At 54.0% G+C, this 16857-nt stretch overlaps 2 protein-coding genes across 4 annotated transcripts; one reads left to right on the forward strand and one right to left on the reverse strand.

Annotated features, from left to right (window-relative positions):
• The first annotated feature begins 4837 nt into the window (after window positions 1–4837).
• PPP2R5B (protein phosphatase 2 regulatory subunit B'beta) lies at window positions 4838–13606 on the forward strand. 3 transcript variants are annotated; one of them, XM_052661565.1, is made up of 15 exons: window positions 4838–5190; window positions 5630–5740; window positions 6017–6102; window positions 6886–7082; window positions 7656–7757; window positions 7917–8009; window positions 8136–8266; window positions 9412–9471; window positions 9575–9683; window positions 10213–10266; window positions 10574–10624; window positions 10748–10867; window positions 11705–11832; window positions 12099–12200; window positions 12824–13606. In XM_052661565.1, the coding sequence occupies exons 4-15, from the start codon at window positions 6945–6947 to the stop codon at window positions 12966–12968; spliced, it is 1233 nt and encodes a 410-aa protein (XP_052517525.1). In that variant the 5' UTR covers window positions 4838–5190; window positions 5630–5740; window positions 6017–6102; window positions 6886–6944; the 3' UTR covers window positions 12969–13606. The 3 variants fall into 3 exon arrangements, with proteins under 3 accessions (XP_052517525.1, XP_052517523.1, XP_052517526.1); XM_052661563.1 differs by having other exon boundaries at window positions 5630–6102; XM_052661566.1 differs by lacking the exon at window positions 5630–5740.
• A 208-nt stretch (window positions 13607–13814) lies between these two features.
• GPHA2 (glycoprotein hormone subunit alpha 2) lies at window positions 13815–14468 on the reverse strand. Its single transcript, XM_052662562.1, has 3 exons — window positions 14366–14468; window positions 14028–14212; window positions 13815–13916 (listed from the first exon to the last, which is right to left on the reverse strand). Exons 1-3 carry the CDS (start codon window positions 14466–14468, stop codon window positions 13815–13817), a joined length of 390 nt encoding a protein of 129 aa, XP_052518522.1.
• Between the last annotated feature and the right edge of the window lie 2389 nt (window positions 14469–16857).

Raw genomic sequence — 16857 nt, forward strand, 5'->3', positions numbered from 1 at the left:
CATGATAGGCCAGGAGCAGAGCTGTGTTCATCAAGTGTTTATTAAATTAATAATAAAAATAACAGGGCTTCCCTGGTGGTCTAGTGGCTAAGAATCTGCCTGCCAATGCAGAGGACAGGGGTTTGTTGACTTGAAAATTAGCCAGAACCTAAAAATTGAAGTCCTCCCCTGGACAGCAAGGAGATCAAACCAGTAAATCCTAAAGGACATCAACCCTGAATATTCATTGGAAGAACTGGTGCTGAAGCTGAAGCGCCAATACTTTGCCCACCTGATGTGAAGACCCAACTCATTGGAAAAGACACTGATGCTGGGAAAGATTGAAGGCAAAAGGAGAGGGAATCAACAGAGGGTGAGATGGCTGGATGGCATCACTGACTCAATGGACAAAAGTTTGAGCAAACTCGGGAAGATAGTGATGGACAGAGAAGCCTGGCGTGCTGCAGTCCATGGGGTCATTAAGAGTTGGACACGATTTAGAGACTGGACAACGACAAAAATGGAGAGCCATGTTTTATCTGGGAGACGGCATTTCAGGAGACCCTGAGAGAGCTGTTTTGAGAAGGTTGGGTGGGTTGGGGTGGGGGGGAATCAGGTTAAATAGAAGTTTGCAACAAAGGGCAGATGGTCTGAACATCAAAAGTATTTCTGTGAATTAAGAAGAGCAGAGTTCCCAAGTTAAAGGGATTAAGTGCTTTTCTCTGTATGGGAAGATGCAAGAATCTGGCCTCACTGAAATCATCCCTTTCCTGTGCACGTCAGCTATCTGGGGAGTTCCTCAGTGCTCAGCATGGGGAGTGGCTGCAATGTGATGACTGTTATGTCTCAGGTATTTTTCTCTTTACTGAGTGCCCTTACGGCTCGGGAATTCACATTTGGAGACTGGGAATCCTGATGACTGTGACATCCTTGCTGACTGACATGGCAGGAAATACTCCATTTCTCAGCTTGGATCCCTGGTCTGGGAAGATCCCACACGCCGCAGAGCAACTAAGCCAGTGCAGCACAGTTACTGAGCCCATGCACTGCCAATTGCTGAAGCCCAAGCATCTAGAACCCGTGCTCCACAACAAGAGAAGCCACTGCAACAAGAAGCCTGGGTACCACAGTGCAGAGTAGCCCCCACTGGCCACAACTAGAGAAAGCCCATGGGCAGTAACTAAAGCCCAGCACAGCCATAACTATAGCCCATCAGGCTCCTCTGTCCATGGAATCCTCCAGGCAAGAACACTGGAGTGTGTCAGTTCAGGTCAGTTCAGTCACTCAGTGTTTCCATTGTTTCTCCATCTATTTTCCACAAAGTGATAGGACTGGATGCCATGATCTTAGTTTTTTGAATGTGGAGTTTTAAGCCAGCTTTTTCACTCTCCTCTTTCACCTTTATCAAGAGGCTCTTAAGTTCCTCTTTGCTTTCTGCCATTAGGGCGGTGTCATCTGAATATCCGGAGAAGGCAATAGCACCCCACTCCAGTACTATTGCCTGGAAAATCCCATGGGCGGAGGAACCTGGTGGGCTGCAGTCCATAGGGTCGCTAAGAGTCCGACATGACTGAGCGACTTCACTTTCATGCATCGGAGAAGGAAATGGCAACCCACTCCAGTGTTCTTGCCTGGAGAATCCGAGGGACGGGGGAGCCTGGTGGGCTACTGTCTATGGGTTCGCACAGAGTTGGATACAACTTAGCAGCAGCAGCAGCAGCATTTGAATATCTGAGGTTATTGATATCTCTCCTCGCAATTTTGATTCCAGCTTGAGTTTCTTTCAGCCCAGCATTTCGCCTGATGTACTCTGCATGTAAGTTAAATAAGCAGGGTGACAACATACAGCCTTGACGTACTCTTTCCCCAATTTTGAACTAAGTCTGTTGTTCCATGTCTGGTTCTAACTGTTGCTTCTTGACCTGCATACAGGTTTCTCAAAAGGCAGGTAAGGTGGTCTGGTATTTCCATCTCTTTAAGAATTTCCTATAGTTTGTTGTGATCCACACAGTCAAAGACTTCAGTGTAGTCAATGAAGCAGATGTGTTTCTGGAATTCTCTTGCTTTCTCTATGATCCAACGGATGTTGGAAACAGGAAGATCTCTGGTTCCTCTGCCTTTTCTAAATCCACCTTGAACATCTGGAAGGTCTCAGTTCACACACTGTTGAAGCCTAACTTGAAGGATTTTGAGCGTTACCTTGCTGGGATGTGAAATGAGAACAATTGTGTGGTAGTGTGAACATTCTCTTGCATTGCCCTTCTTTGGGGTTGGAATGAAAACTGACCTTTTCCAGTCCTGTGGCCACTGCTGAGTTTTCCAAATCTGCTGACATATTGAGTGCAGTACTTTAACAGCATCATCTTTTAGGATTTGAAATAGCTCAGCTGGAATTCCATCACCTCCACTAGCTTTGTTCATAGTAATGCTTCCTAAGGCCCATTTGATTTCACACTCCAAGATGTCTGGCTCTAGGTGAGTGATCACACCATCGTGAACCTTTCATCTTGCAAAACTGATATTCTATACTTGTTAAACAGCAACACCAAAATGAGTGAGTTTTGTGGTGTGTTAATGATATCTCGGAGAAGGCAATGGCACCCCACTCCAGTACTCTTGCCTGGAAAATCCCATGGACGGAGGAGCCTGGTGGGCTGCAATCCATGGCGTCACTAAGAGTCGGACACAACTGAGCGGCTTCACTTTCACTTTCATGCATTGGAGAAGGAAATAGCAACCCATTCCAGTGTTCTTGCCTGGAGAATCCCAGGGATGGGGGAGCCTGGTGGGCTACCGTCCATGGGGTCACACAGAGTTGGACACGACTGAAGCAACTTAGCAGCAGCAGCAGCAGCAGCAGCAATGATATCTCAGTAAAAATGATTTAAAAAATAATTTTCAGGCTTCCCTGGTGGCTCAGTGCTAAAGAAACTCCCTGCCAATGCAGGAGACATCAGTTCAATCCCTGATTCGGGAAGGTTCCACAGGCCTTGGAGCAACTAAGCCCTGTATGCCACAACTATCGAGCCTGTGCTCTAGAGCCTGGAAGCCACAACTGCTGAGCCCGTGTGTGTGCCACAACTACTGAAGCCCTTGCTCTAGAGTCCGTGCTCCACAACAAGAAAAGCCACCACAATAAGAAGCCCTTGCACTTAAACTATTAATAGAGAGTAGTCCCTGCTTGCAACAACTAAATAAAAGCCTGCACAGCAATGAAAACCCAGAAAAACCAAAAATAAATATTTAAAAATTATTTTTAAAGTCTTCTTCAACTCTTCAATAGCCATGTAATATTGTGTCTATTTTGAAATGCAGTTCAAAGGCTATTTCTTGCAGGAAATCTTATGTGTGTCTTCTGCTCTTCAGCGCTCCAGTCCTCAATCTGAGGGTTGTACAAAGCACCAACCTTCCATGGCCACTCTGGCCTGGAGACCCTCAGAGTCCAGAGCACTGGCCCCGGGACCTCAGCTGGGGGTCTGGAGCTCATGTGCTCCTGACTTAGGCTGGGAGGTGGGAGTCCCGGATTTCGATGGCAGGATATGTAACCTTGGGCAAAGCACTTCTCCTCTTCACTCCTCAGGGTCCTCATCTGGTTGTAGAAGGCTTGGTGGGCCTCCCCTTCCCCAGCTTTTTCTGTAGGGGTGTTGGAGAAGCTTCATCTCCTGAGCCTGGGAGGTGGGCAAGGGGGAAAGTATGGGCTTCTATTTGACAGATGAGGCCACAAGGGCCAGACAGACAAGACCTACCGAGCAAAGGATTCTGCCCTGGATCTCAGCCTGGCGAAACTGCAGCATTTGCTTTTTATTGCTCCGGTAGGTGGGCACCCTTTGGGCACCCAGGCTCCGTCTGCAGCAGGCAAGGTGGCTGGGTGGTTCCAAGGCAGCAGAGTGGCCAACAAGGCCTAGGGTAGGGTGAGGAAGACTCTGAAAAGGACCCCAGCCCCTCCCTGACTTCATCGCCAGGTTCCATTGCCCATTCTTGGTGCTCCATGGACTAGTTGTTCATTTGGGAGGAACTTCTGGGTGGAGATTTCACAGTATAGGGTAGGGGATGGAGTCCAGGAGAATGAAGGGTGTTGGGGTCCAGGGTGCTAGGAAAGGGGCCCAGGACTACAAACTGGGAACTTTTGGCAGGAATGCCAAACTCCTGGAATTCCACCTGTGCCTTGGAGTCCCTGCAGCAGGGTTTTGAACAAGAGACCCCAAGAGCACATCTTAGGTCCCAGAGAGGCTGGGAGTTCCATCCAGAGAGGCTAGCTTGCTGGGGTGGTGTGGCAGCATTAGGGAGCATCTCCAGCTCTGATGCTTTGCCACTCCTAGGCTGGCCCTTTAAATCCAGACCATGATGTCACCTTAGACAGCAAGGGAGGGGAGGGGGACTGCAGGCTGAGGAAGGACTTCATTTCCCAGCAGCCTTGGGGGGTACCACACCCCTCCCAGCAGGCACTGACTCACTGCAGACTATTAACCAGTCCGGTGCCATTTTCTACTGGGGTTTTAAAGTGTCCAGCCAGTCTGGAGTGAGAGTGACATTCCCTTGTGGGTTGAATGCCTGGGGCACAGATGGAGCAGGGCAAATCTTTGGGTGTGACAGAGGATTGGGCCTCTTGCCCCCAGCTTCCTGGTGCAGACTCCTGAGTCTTCCTCTCTCCGTATACATTCCCTTCCAGAGCCCAGGAGCCCAGCCCCAGTTGGACCCCGTCCCACTCTGCTTCAGTCTTGTCCCCTGGTTCCCGCAGGGATTAACCCTTCGGTCAGGCAGCCGCTTTAATTGGTGCAGGGACTACATCTCCCAGCTGCCCCCGGCGGGAACTTCCTGACGCAGCCCCCCTCCCCCGCCCCCCAAACCCGCGGGGATGTGCGGGCCGACTGGGGGAGGTGACTTGATGTCATCGTGAGAAGCTGGGCGGCGGGTGCCGGTGCGCACAGAGCCGGGGCTCCCGCGGTGCTGCGCGGGTCTGATCCCCCGACTTGAGGAGAGGTCTGCGCGCTGCCCCGGCCAGCCCGGAGCCCGCCGGGCGCCCGCGCCCCGACTCGGGGCTGAGTTGGGGGCATGCTCCGGCCCCCCCGGAGCCGGAGAGAGAACCCAGGAGCGCCGCCGCCCAGCGCCAGCGCCCCGAACCGGACCGCTGCGAAGGAGCCCTGAGCAGCTGCTCCCCTCCCCACAGGCAGCCCCTGGAGGGCCCGTGACCTAAGTCTGAGCGTCAGAGAAGTGAGTGTGCCCCCATTGGGAGGCAGATGAGATTTGGGGGTGAGGAAGGAGAAACTGAGTTTTGGGAGGGCGCCCGGTTGTAGGAAGGGGGTGGCATGGGGATAGGGCCCCCATTCCTGTAAGAGTCCCTGGTGACCCTGATTAGTGGAGCAGGAACGGGGTCCCCATTCTGTTAGGGGCCAGGGATGAGGGCCAAAGTCCCCATTCTAGATAGGGTCTGGCTTGGGGGAGAGGCCCTATTTTGAGGGGGTTGTTTTAGAGCCTGGGGCCTTTATGTCTGGGAGAAGGGAGGCACCTGCACCTCCTTTAGGGTCTGGGCCAGGGTCGGAGGGCAGGAAGACAGGCTGTCAGCGGCAGCCCCACCGGCTGTCCTGAAAGAACTGACAGCCTCTCTGTCTCTTTCTTGCCGGCCTCTCTGCCCTGACTTCTTTTTCAAAAGAGCCAGGCTGGGAACCCTAGCTGGACTCTTCGGACCCTCAGGAAGGACCTGAAACCTGAGCCATCCTCCTGTCTACCGTGCTTGCCCCCCAGGACTGGGCAGTTGCCAAAGGTCCTGGGGGGGGCCCAGGACTGTGGTTGTGCCCACCCCATCCCCCTCACCTCCCGCAGCGCACAGGATGGGCCCAAGTTAGTCAACCCAGCCTCATAAAGCATCCTGCAGCCCCAGAGGGAACCTCAGGGGCTCTGAAGGCTTGACCCACCGCCTAGCCGCCATGGAGACGAAGCTGCCCCCAGCGAGTACCCCCACCAGCCCCTCTTCCCCGGGGCTGTCCCCTGTGCCCCCACCCGATAAGGTGGACGGCTTCTCCCGCCGTTCCCTCCGCAGGGCCCGGCCCCGGCGGTCCCACAGCTCCTCTCAGTTCCGCTATCAGAGCAACCAGCAAGAACTCACTCCACTGCCCCTGCTCAAAGGTGAGCCCGGCTGCTGGCCGCGAGGGGACCTGAGTCCTGGAGTGGGCCAGCGAGCCTTGGGGGTGGGGGAGTGAGAAGCAGCTGGCAGCTGTGATCCGACGGAGTCTGGATGGCCCCTTCTGAGCAAGGGACTCCACCACCTGAGCTGACCCCCACCCCCCAGCCCTCTCGCCCTCTGTGCTGACGCATGGCCTGACTGGCCTGTCATCCTTGGAGGTGGGGCATCTGGAGGTGGTGCCACCCTGGGGGGCAGACCAGGGCTAAGGGTGGGGCCTACAGCCTGGGTTCCAGGAAGCCACTAGCAGCCTGGCTGCTGCCAGGGTCCTGGAGCAGGTGCTCAGCATGGCTCCCTGCAATTGTGGTGTTGTCCCCCCACCTCTGGGTACAGGGCCCCACTAGCTGAGGCAGAGGGCACCCGAGAGACTCCTAGTCCTGGCTCTTCTCCCCACTTCTGGCTCTTAGGACAGAGTGCTACCTAGGAGAGGGAGGCCATGGCTGTTGGGGGCACCTGTGGAAGGCCCAGGTGTCCAGGGTCTGTAACCATGCTTTCCAATCAGGCCGTCGTGTTCTCTGGGCCTCAGTTAGGATGAAGAGATGAAGCTCCTTTACCTCACAAGAATGGAGGATGGGACAGAAGTGGTTTACTTTCTGCAAGGAGTGGGAGATGGCCCAGAAGCATGGGGCATGGGGGCAGAGAAGCCTGCCCTAGGGATTAGGAAGGCTCACCCCTGCCCAGAGCTGCAGCAGCTGGGGCCCAGGCTCAGACCCCTCCTCCCTCCCCAGATGTGCCAGCCTCTGAGCTGCATGAACTGCTGAGCCGGAAGCTGGCCCAGTGTGGGGTGATGTTTGACTTCTTGGACTGTGTGGCCGACCTGAAGGGGAAGGAGGTGAAGCGGGCGGCACTCAATGAGCTGGTGGAGTGCGTGGGGAGCACCCGGGGGGTCCTAATTGAGCCTGTCTACCCAGACATCATCCGCATGGTGAGCACCTTGGTGCGCATGGGAACCCTACTGCCTGCCCGCGGAGCTCCCGGGCAGAGAATAAACCCATGCCCTTTGGCTTGGCCTTAGGGCCCGTGTCTCCCGCCTGACCCGTCTCCCAGCCCCACTCCTGCCCAGCACCCTGCCAGTGTAGGTCCCTCAGTGCCTCCTGGACTTGTCCCACCCTGCCCTTTTGCTTGCGCTCTTCTGAAGCCTGGTGTGCCTTCCTTGTGCCATGGCCTGGCTCATCTGCTGCTTCTTCCATGAAGCCTCTCTCAGTATTCAAACTAGAAATCTCCCTTCCGCTGCTTAGAAGGTCCGTCGACCTTACCATTTTCCATCTCATCTTCCCTGCTGGACTGCACCTGCTAGAGGGTGGGGATGTGTCTCATCTGCCCCTCAGTCCCCAACTGCAAGCCCAGGTCTTCCATGAACTAGATGTTCAGGCAGTGATTGCAAAGGAGGGAACTGCTTGCTGAGGCAGGTACTGAGGCCCGTTAGACTTTGGATGAGGGATGTCCTAGCTTCTGCCTCAGAGGGTTCTTCCTTAAAGAACCCTGACCTGCCCCTCAGATCTCAGTGAATATCTTTCGGACGCTGCCGCCCAGTGAGAACCCTGAATTTGACCCTGAAGAGGATGAGCCCAATCTTGAGCCTTCATGGCCACATCTTCAGGTAGGAGGGCTGGGGAAGACAGGGATATGAGTTTCAGAAGAGACCCGAGGAGGGGGTAGAGGGTCTCCTGAGATCCTGGACTGTTGGCTGAGGGCCACAGGGCAGGATGAAGGGGGAGGCAGTTCCTGAACTCACCGTGTCGTCTATCCCCTCCTCCAGCTGGTATATGAGTTTTTCCTGCGTTTCTTGGAGAGCCCAGACTTCCAGCCCTCTGTGGCCAAGAGATATGTGGATCAAAAGTTTGTCTTGATGGTGAAGTGGGGAACCCAGGCTGGGTGGTATCATGGGGCAGGGGCAGGCTCTCTGTGGGGGCATGGGGATAGGATGGGAGTAGCCTGGCTTGGTCTCTTTCCTAACCCCTGATCCCGGCTCCCACAGCTCCTGGAGCTGTTTGATAGTGAGGACCCCCGGGAGCGTGAGTACCTCAAGACCATCTTGCACCGGGTCTACGGCAAGTTCCTGGGGCTCCGGGCCTACATCCGCAAACAGTGCAGCCATATCTTCCTCCGGTGGGTGCCTGCTGCCTGCCCTGCTGAAACCTCTGGAGGGAGCCGGGAGAGCTGTAGGAAGAAGAAGACAGAGGCAAAGGCTTCTGGGCTAGGGGACCCTGTAGAACTATGGTTTATTGAGTTTTTTCTTGGCAGCATGTACTGCTACCAGTAGTACTGCTTATACAAATCCTGTGAGATCAACAGAGAAAGGTATTTATTTCCGTTTTACAGATGAGAAAATACAGGCTGAGAGATGAAATGGTTTTCAGGGACTAGGTCAGTTCAAGGGGTCTAGGATCTAAATCTTTTGATCTTTGTTGTACCAGGCCATAGGACCCAAAGAAAGAGATTCTTACTGTAAGTATGTATTGAGCACCAATGCCTACTTGGCATCAGAGGCCCATATGGCCTTTTAGTTGAGACTGGCTCTTGAGCTCGATGGCCTGTGTTTAAGTTTGGTTCAACTATTTGGGTGAATTTGGGCAAAATATTTAAGCTTTTTCCTAGCTTCCTCGTCTCTATAATGGGAATGATAACTATACTAACACAGAGTTGTCAAGATGAAATGAGGCAATGCCTTCGCTCACTATAGCTCCTGGACGAAGGCTAGAACTCTGAAACCTTAGCTCTTATTGTTATTAGCTACGAAATAGGTGAGGAATGATCCCTGTCCTCCAGGAGCTCAGGGTATTAGATCCCTTGCTTATTAATTTTAGGGCAAGTGTGACTGAGCTGCTGAGCCCTGATTTCTTCATTTGTGTAATGGATCTAATAAGCTTTACCTCTTGGGATAGTTTTGAGAAATACATAGCCCAGAATAGACACTCTGTCATTCTTTCGGTTGATTGGCATGAAGAGTGAAGGATTCAGGCTGAGTGCCTGTGGACTGGATGGGACCAGGTAATGAGAGTTAAGGTCTGGCAGATAATGCTTCATGGAAGAGAGGTTTGAGCAGGGACCCAGAGTAGCAGTGGTGGCTGGGCTGAGAGGGTGATATAGAAGTGGGTGTGGATCTCATTGGGCCTGGTTTGGTGTCTGGGGAAGAGAGCACAGCCTCTGGGTTAATGTGCAGGGCTGGGGTGGGTAGGCAGGGTGGTTGAGAGGAGGGTTGGGCCCGCTCCAATTGCCTTGAACTCTTGTGCATCCTTCTCTTCCTCTCAAAGGTTCATCTATGAATTCGAGCATTTCAATGGCGTTGCTGAGCTGCTGGAGATCTTAGGAAGGTGACTCTCTCTGGGCCTCAGCTGGAGCATCTGGAGGACTCTGGGAGGAGGGACGGAGGCCCAGTCACCCCAGCCCTCTGCATCTCTTGTGTCCCCTCCTCAGCATCATCAATGGCTTTGCCTTGCCCCTGAAGACAGAGCACAAGCAGTTCCTGGTTCGAGTCCTGATCCCCCTGCACTCTGTCAAGTCGCTGTCTGTCTTCCATGCCCAGGTGAGGCCCAGGCCTGGCCCCGCCATAGTGGAGAGGGCCTGAGGGTCAGGGCAGCCACCGACTGGCAGGGTCAGCCTGACACTCTGACTCCAGGCACTCGAAAACATGAACTCATGGGATCCTCTCTCACCTTTTTCTTGACTAATTCTCTTCCGTCTAGAGAATCCCCACGATCCCTTCAGGCCGGTCTTAGACATCAGCTCTCTGAAGGCTTCCCAGCCCCCTCCCTCTTAACTTGCTCTGGGCAGGCTTAGGCTCTCCTCTTTCTATATTCCCGTAGATCATGATACAGATTGTGGTTATGGAACCTTTTATAAAATTTTTAAGGATTGGTTTGCTGAATATTTCCCCTGTAGGGTCATTATTGTGTCCCTACACATCACACACGGTGCCTGGTATCTCCTAGGTGGTCCGTAAATGCTTGTGAATGAGTGAAGAGTAAATGAGCAAATATCTGGTGTCCTCTCCTGACCCCTGTCCTCCTTCTCTCTGCCTACCCCTCCACCACCCTACCCCCACTCCCTTGCAGCTGGCATACTGTGTGGTGCAGTTCCTGGAGAAGGATGCAACCCTGACAGAGCATGTGAGTACCTCTGGTGTGTGCGCTAAATTGCTTCAGTCTTGTCCTACTCTTTGTGGCCCTATAGACTGTAGGCCGCCAGGCTCCTCTGTGCTTGGGATTCTCCAGGCAAGAATACTGGAGTGGGTTGTCGTGCCCTCCTCCAAGGGATCTTCCCAACCCAGGGATTGAACCCACGTCTTGTGCGTCTCCTGCATTGCAGGTGGATTCTTTACCACTGAGCCACCAGGGAAGCCCTCAAGTACCTCTGGTGGGGGAGGCAACCTGGTGTCCTGGCAGGCCTGACTCCTTTCTGCCTCAACTCCCACAGGTGATCCGGGGGCTGCTCAAATACTGGCCAAAAACCTGTACCCAGAAAGAGGTATGAAGGAGGGCTCTGGTGTCCACTGCAGGGAGGCTGGGAAGGCTTGGCTTCCCGAAGGCAGTTGGGTGTATGTCGGGGGAGATGGGAACCATCGCCCCTGTGTCCCTGCCCCCACCCCAGGTGATGTTTCTGGGGGAGATGGAGGAGATTCTGGATGTTATCGAGCCCTCGCAGTTCGTGAAGATCCAGGAGCCCCTCTTCAAGCAGGTGGCCCGCTGTGTGTCCAGCCCCCACTTCCAGGTACAGGTGGGGACAGGTGGGGTGAGAGCCAGGGTATGGACTGGACGGTTGGCAGGTTGACCTCACACAGCTTCCTCTGCCCTCAGTTTCTCCTCTGGACCTTCCTGGGTCTGATAATGTGGAGATGCTGGACTCAGGGTCAGGAGACCTCCCAGTGGCTGAGGAGATTTGAGCAAATCACTTCACCACTCTGAGTTGGATTAAGCTTCCTTATCTGTAGAATGGGCTGCCTGGGTGGAGAGGAGAACTGAAGAGACGGTAGCATAAGCACATCTGGTAACCTGAAATGGATGTTTACCAAGTGTCCATGAATGGGATGGATGGTTGTCTTCACTTTCCCCCTTTCTTAGTGGCCTTAAATTTCATTGGCCTCACAGAGACCAGCAAGGCTTCCCGACTCCATCCAGGCTGGATGTAACCAGTGTTCTCCTACATGTGTGTGCAGACTTTCATTTTTATAAGCCGTAACCTGGTGGTTGTCAATTTTTCCTCACAGTGACTCTGGCACTTCAGTTTACTAAATACCTCATATAATTCTTATAACAGCCATATGGAGGTAGCTATTATTAGCCCCAATTTACAGATTTGAAAACTGAGGCTGAGGGGTAAATTGCCTTTCCCAAAGCCATGTGGCCAGTGTGTAGTGGAGCCAGGATTCACTTGAGCACTGGACTCCAAATCCAGTGTTCTTTGCACCTCACCATGTTGGTCAGATGAACCCTGAAGATGGGATATAAGGAGGACAGCGTGCCCTGGGTCTGGGGCTGGGTCTGATTCCAGGACAGGCACCTGCAGGGAAGCCACTGAGGCGCTTACTCTGCCATCTCGCTGCCCCAGGTTGCAGAGCGGGCTCTGTATTTCTGGAACAATGAGTATATCCTGAGCCTCATTGAGGACAATTGCCACACTGTGCTGCCTGCTGTGTTTGGGACCCTCTACCAAGTCTCCAAGGAGCACTGGAATCAGTGAGTGCCCAGGCTTTGACCTGATCCACAGAGGCTGGGGCAGGGCCAGCCAGTCCAGAACTGGGGTTACTCCTAGCTGGAGAGGATCAGGGAAGGCATCTGAAGGTGGTGGAGGCGGGGTGAAAGGGGAAGGAGAAGGGTAGTGCTTATGGTGTTCAGGGCTGCAAGCTGTGTTTGGGACACAGAGATAGGCAGAATGCTGGAGTGGGAGGTGGGACCCAACTGAAATTGCTCTCATCTCTCACCTCGTCCTTGTCCCTGCCAAGAACCATTGTGTCTCTGATCTACAATGTGCTCAAGACCTTCATGGAGATGAATGGGAAGCTGTTTGATGAGCTCACGGCCTCCTACAAGCTGGAAAAGCAGCAGTGAGTGCTGAGAGGCTGGGCGTGGAGGGAGAGGGGAGAAACGCAGGAAAAGGACCAGCTCCTAAGGGTTGGAGGGAACCTAAAAGGATAACCCATATCCCATCTGGTCAGATGTTTAAAGTCTCTCCCTATGGTTTTGTCACGTGCTGGGCCATCTGTGCCCAGCTTTCCACTGCATCCTCCAATTATCCTCCCAAGTACTTCCTCCTAGTATGGAGGTTACTGGTGGCTCAGTGGTAAAGAATCTGCCTGCCAATGCAGGAGATGCAGGTTTGATCCCTGGGTCAGATAGATCCCCTGGAGAAGGAAACAGCTACCCATTCCAGTATTCTTGCCTGGAAAATCCCATGCATAGGGAAGCCTGGTGGGCTATAGTCCATGGGGTCACAAAAGAGTTGGACATGACTTAGCAACTAAACAACATAACAGCCCTTCAGGCGGGGCCTCTCAGGGCCAGGCTGATCCATCTACTCCATGACCATGGGCTGGGACCCGTCTCTCCTCGGTGTTTTCTCCCCAAGTGGAAGATTCCCACTGAGTCTCTTTGCAGGTGGGGTGGTGGTGAGGGAGTTAGATTGCCCCTGGAGCTCCAGGCAGGGAACTGCCTCTCCCTCTCTCCCCAGGGAGCAGCAGAAGGCCCGGGAACGTCAGGAGCTGTGGCAAGGCCTGGAGGAGCTACGGCTACGCCGGTTACAGGGGACCCAGGGGGCCAAAGAGGCCCCGCTCCAGCGGCTTACACCCCAGGTCACCGGTGGAGGTCAGAGCTAAAGATCCCCAGAAGGGGAGGAGCTAAACCCAGAGCTATCAGTCCCTCCACCCTCCCTCCTGCCCAGGGGCCTAGAGAGATACACACCTGCTCCTGGCCTTGCCAGTGGGTCTTGGAGGGCTCCCTGCCTGGCCCAGCGTGGGCAGTTTCCTCTGGGGGGAGAGGAGAGATGGTGGTCCTGGCAACAGAATTCTCAGGCCCTCCTGGCAGGACTGGACCAGGGTGCGCTTGATCAGGAAGCGGCCATCGGGGACTGCCCTGCCCCACAAAGCTGGGCTCCAGACTGCAGGCAGGTTCCCACCCCCCGCTGCCAGCCTGGGGCAAGGGGACGCAGCCCCTCGCCTGCCCCACCTTGTGCCAGCGCGAGGTCCTTCCTCACCCCACCATGGGATCCATGGTCTATTTATTCTCCCCCAGCTCCCCTGCAACACAGACATTATCCTGGGCCTGGGGCACTCTCCTCCTCTCTCCTCCCTGGCCCTGTACATCCTTGTCCCCTTTTTATTTATTGGGCAGGGGGAGGGGTAAGGGCACAGGCAGAAGATTCCCTGTGTCCTGGGACAAGGGGGGTGGTCACAGTAACTGTGGTCTGTTCCCCTTTCCATGGCTGGGGGTAGATTTAATAAAGAGAGAAACTCACGATCTGCTTGCTTTATTTAGGGGTAGGGACAAGGGGGAGGTGAACTGATGAAGGACTGGTTCGGAAGCTAGGCAGAGGTGGGGAAGAGGCAGAAACCCCCCTCTTTTCAGAGGGTTGGACCTGTCATCCTTACTGAGGTTCAGGATACGTGGGCTACACTCCGACGCTAAACCCTGTGACCAGGGGGAGGGGAAGGGGGGAGGAAGGGCTAGTAGCGCGAGAGGCGGCACATGTCACACTGGCAGGCCCTGGCCGTGAAGACCTCCAGCTCCTCCTTCCGGCTCCCCCCACAGCGCAGCTGCACCTTCACCTGTGGGAGAGGTGGGCGTCTGCTCCAAGCTCCTTTCTTAGGCCATCTTAGATCCCTGCCTCCTCTGTCTCCACAACCCCAACGAGCCACTGCCGAGCTCAGCCCCCTCACCTTCCTCAGGCTGCTGATGGTACAGCACTGAGACATGGAGGTGATGTTATGTCGATAACCACTGGCCACCAGCACGGAGTACCGGGAAGGGAAGGCGCTGGACTCGCAGTGGCCCACACAGGCCTGTGCCACATGGGAGCCCTGGCAGGTGCCTTGGCGGTCACTTCGCACCGTCACGTTGAAGGCTAGGAGACAGGGGAGTGGTAAATGGTGCCTTGGCGAAGGCTTGCCCAGCACCTGCCACCTGAGCCTCACTGGGTCCCTCAAGGGTGCCCCAGCTTGGTCCAGTCCATCCGCTCTTTGCTTCCACCCAGCTCTCTGCTCCCAGAGTCACTTACGGTGCAAGTAGCAGCCTGGGATGGCGGCCTGTCGACTCTGGCCTTCAGTGACCGCCAGGAGCAGCAGGCAGAGGAGCAGGGTTTGGGGGGACGCCATGGGCATCTGAAACACAGGGGGTGGATAGATGTTTCTAGGTGGGTGTGCAGGTGTGGGGGAGGAGCTTTTTACATGCTGCAGCCTCTGGGTGAATGAGCTGGGGCTAGGCTGGTCTGACTGTGGTGAGGCATGCCTTAGGGGCTGTCTTTTCCTCGTGTGTGCCTTTGGGTGTATGTGTATATGCATGTATGTGTGTACTCATCCTCTCTGGATGGGTGTGAGTGTGAGCAGCTGTCCCAGAGTGACTCGCGTGTCAGCCCACTGCAGTGATTCTCCCCAGGAATCTCCTCCACCATCTGGAGCACAAACCTCTGCCTCCCTCCGCCTGCCCCGTCTGGGCCTGCAGGACCCTTAGCTACAGCCCCCAGGCCCTCCCGGGGCTCTTGCTGCCTCAGTGAGCTCACCGCTTCTGAATGGATTGGTGAATGGCTCCTCTTGCCTCCTGCTGGTCTCCAGACGGTGCTGGCTCTCTGAGTATTTATTCGCCATCATCCTGGAGCCACGCCTTCTTGGAGATCAGCTTTCAGGCCTGCCTCTCTTCTGCCCGAAGCCTCACAGCAAAACCACCTGGGAGATCCTGCTCTTCTCTGAGGTGTGGTCCTCAGAGAGTGGTTTCTGCTTTCCAGCTGTCCTAGGGCTGCCTGTGGCCCAGGGCTGGGGAAGTGAGGTGTAGAGAGGCCAGGACCTGGCAGAGGGGGCAGTGTGTGTACGCTTGCAGAGAGAGGGCTCTGGACTGGGCTGAGTTGTGGCCACCTGGATTCTCTTTGCTGTGTGACCTCAGGCAGGACACGTCTGTTTGCCAGCCCAACCTTAAAGTGATTAAACCCAGCCCTGCCTATCTCTTTTACCCAGGAGATTCTTACGGACAAGGGAGGTGATAGCATCTCACTGATGTTATCAGTGGGGATACCCTGAGAGGTGCTTCATGGCAGAGCCAGAGGAGAGTGGGGCAGGGGGTTCTAAGTTCGTTTCAGAGCTTCACTTTCACTGTCAAGCGGATGATTTCTCATTCTGGGGGTCAGCTACAGGGTGGGGTTCCCCCTAGTTCCTGGAATAACAGGGACCCGACACTTGGAAGAGCCTGAAGCCATCAACCCCAGCAGATCCAATCATTTAGTCCAGCCCTGGCTCTGGTGTTGCAGGTGGAGGCAACTAAGGTTCAAAGAAGGAAATTTACTGAAGGTCACACAGCTAGTTCATGGCAGGGCTGATTTGGAACCCAAATCTGCTGTTCATGCATGGTGCTAAATTATACCTGGGGCGAGAATGTGGCAAGTTAGAAAAAGACCCCTCATCAGCGAGAGCCACAGGGGCTGGGGCAGGGGAGAAATCAGAAGGAAGCCAGTGCTAACTCTGGCCCCGCACACCCTAGGGCTATAGTCTCATTGACTTGCTCAGAGAAGCAGAGCCAACCACACAGACAGCCAGAGCTGGAAGGCACTTGAGAGCTCATCAAATCCTACCCTTTGATTTTCCAGATGAGAAAATAAGAACCAGAAAGGAAAGTGACTTTGCCAAGGGTTCATTGTAAGCCTGGAAGTCAGAATGGCACTACTCAGATCTCCAGACTCTGGGGCTGAGCCTCTGGACAGCTTTGTAAAGCAGGCTGTGTTTGGGACAGGAGGGCAAAGGCTGTAAACACAACTTGTCCCTAGTCCTCCAGTCCTCATGCAGAGTGACTTCCCCTTCAGTCCTTCTCCCCTCAGGTCCCAGGCCCTTCAGTAGCCCACCTTATCTGTCCACCCACCTAAAGGAAAGGTATCAGAACAAGGGGTCTCCAAGAGACCCCTTTAGCAGTCCAGCCCTAACTTTTCCATTTACCATGAGACACTTCCAACATGACAGATAATCAGCTCTGTTCAAAGAGTAGGAGTAACAAGGGCTCATTACCTTACAAAGTGGCCTATTCTAATACTGGTCATCTCTACAGCTAAAAAATGCCTCTAACCTACACTGACTTCAAGTTAATCCAGTAAACTGGTCTGCATTACTGTCAAAAGCCAAAGGAGTAGCTAGATGAGAAGAATTTATCTACGAAGAGACTGTATTTTGGGGCCAAATGGGGTGAACTGACAAGACATGATTTCTTGAGGGGCAGCAGGGCTCAGGACATGGAGTCTTGCGAGACCCCATTCTCTAACCCTGCCAGGAGAGTTGAAGAGTTGAGGTCAAGTACAGACTCCACGTACCCAAAGTGTTCTGTCAACAACTAGATCCCTATATCTTGAGAAAAGAGTTTGCTCTCTCTCTACCTGCACTAAAATTCAGTCATTAAGTCTTCATAAATAATTTATTGTCATTAGAAATCAAAGTGCCAGAGATGAAAGACCCAACTGGCCCACTGGGCAGTAAAATTCTCAGACTAGAGCATTTTAGAAACTTACATTCTTAGTGA

This window comes from Budorcas taxicolor, chromosome 25 (assembly GCF_023091745.1).
Source record: "Budorcas taxicolor isolate Tak-1 chromosome 25, Takin1.1, whole genome shotgun sequence".
Classification (NCBI taxonomy): Eukaryota; Metazoa; Chordata; class Mammalia; order Artiodactyla; family Bovidae; genus Budorcas; species Budorcas taxicolor.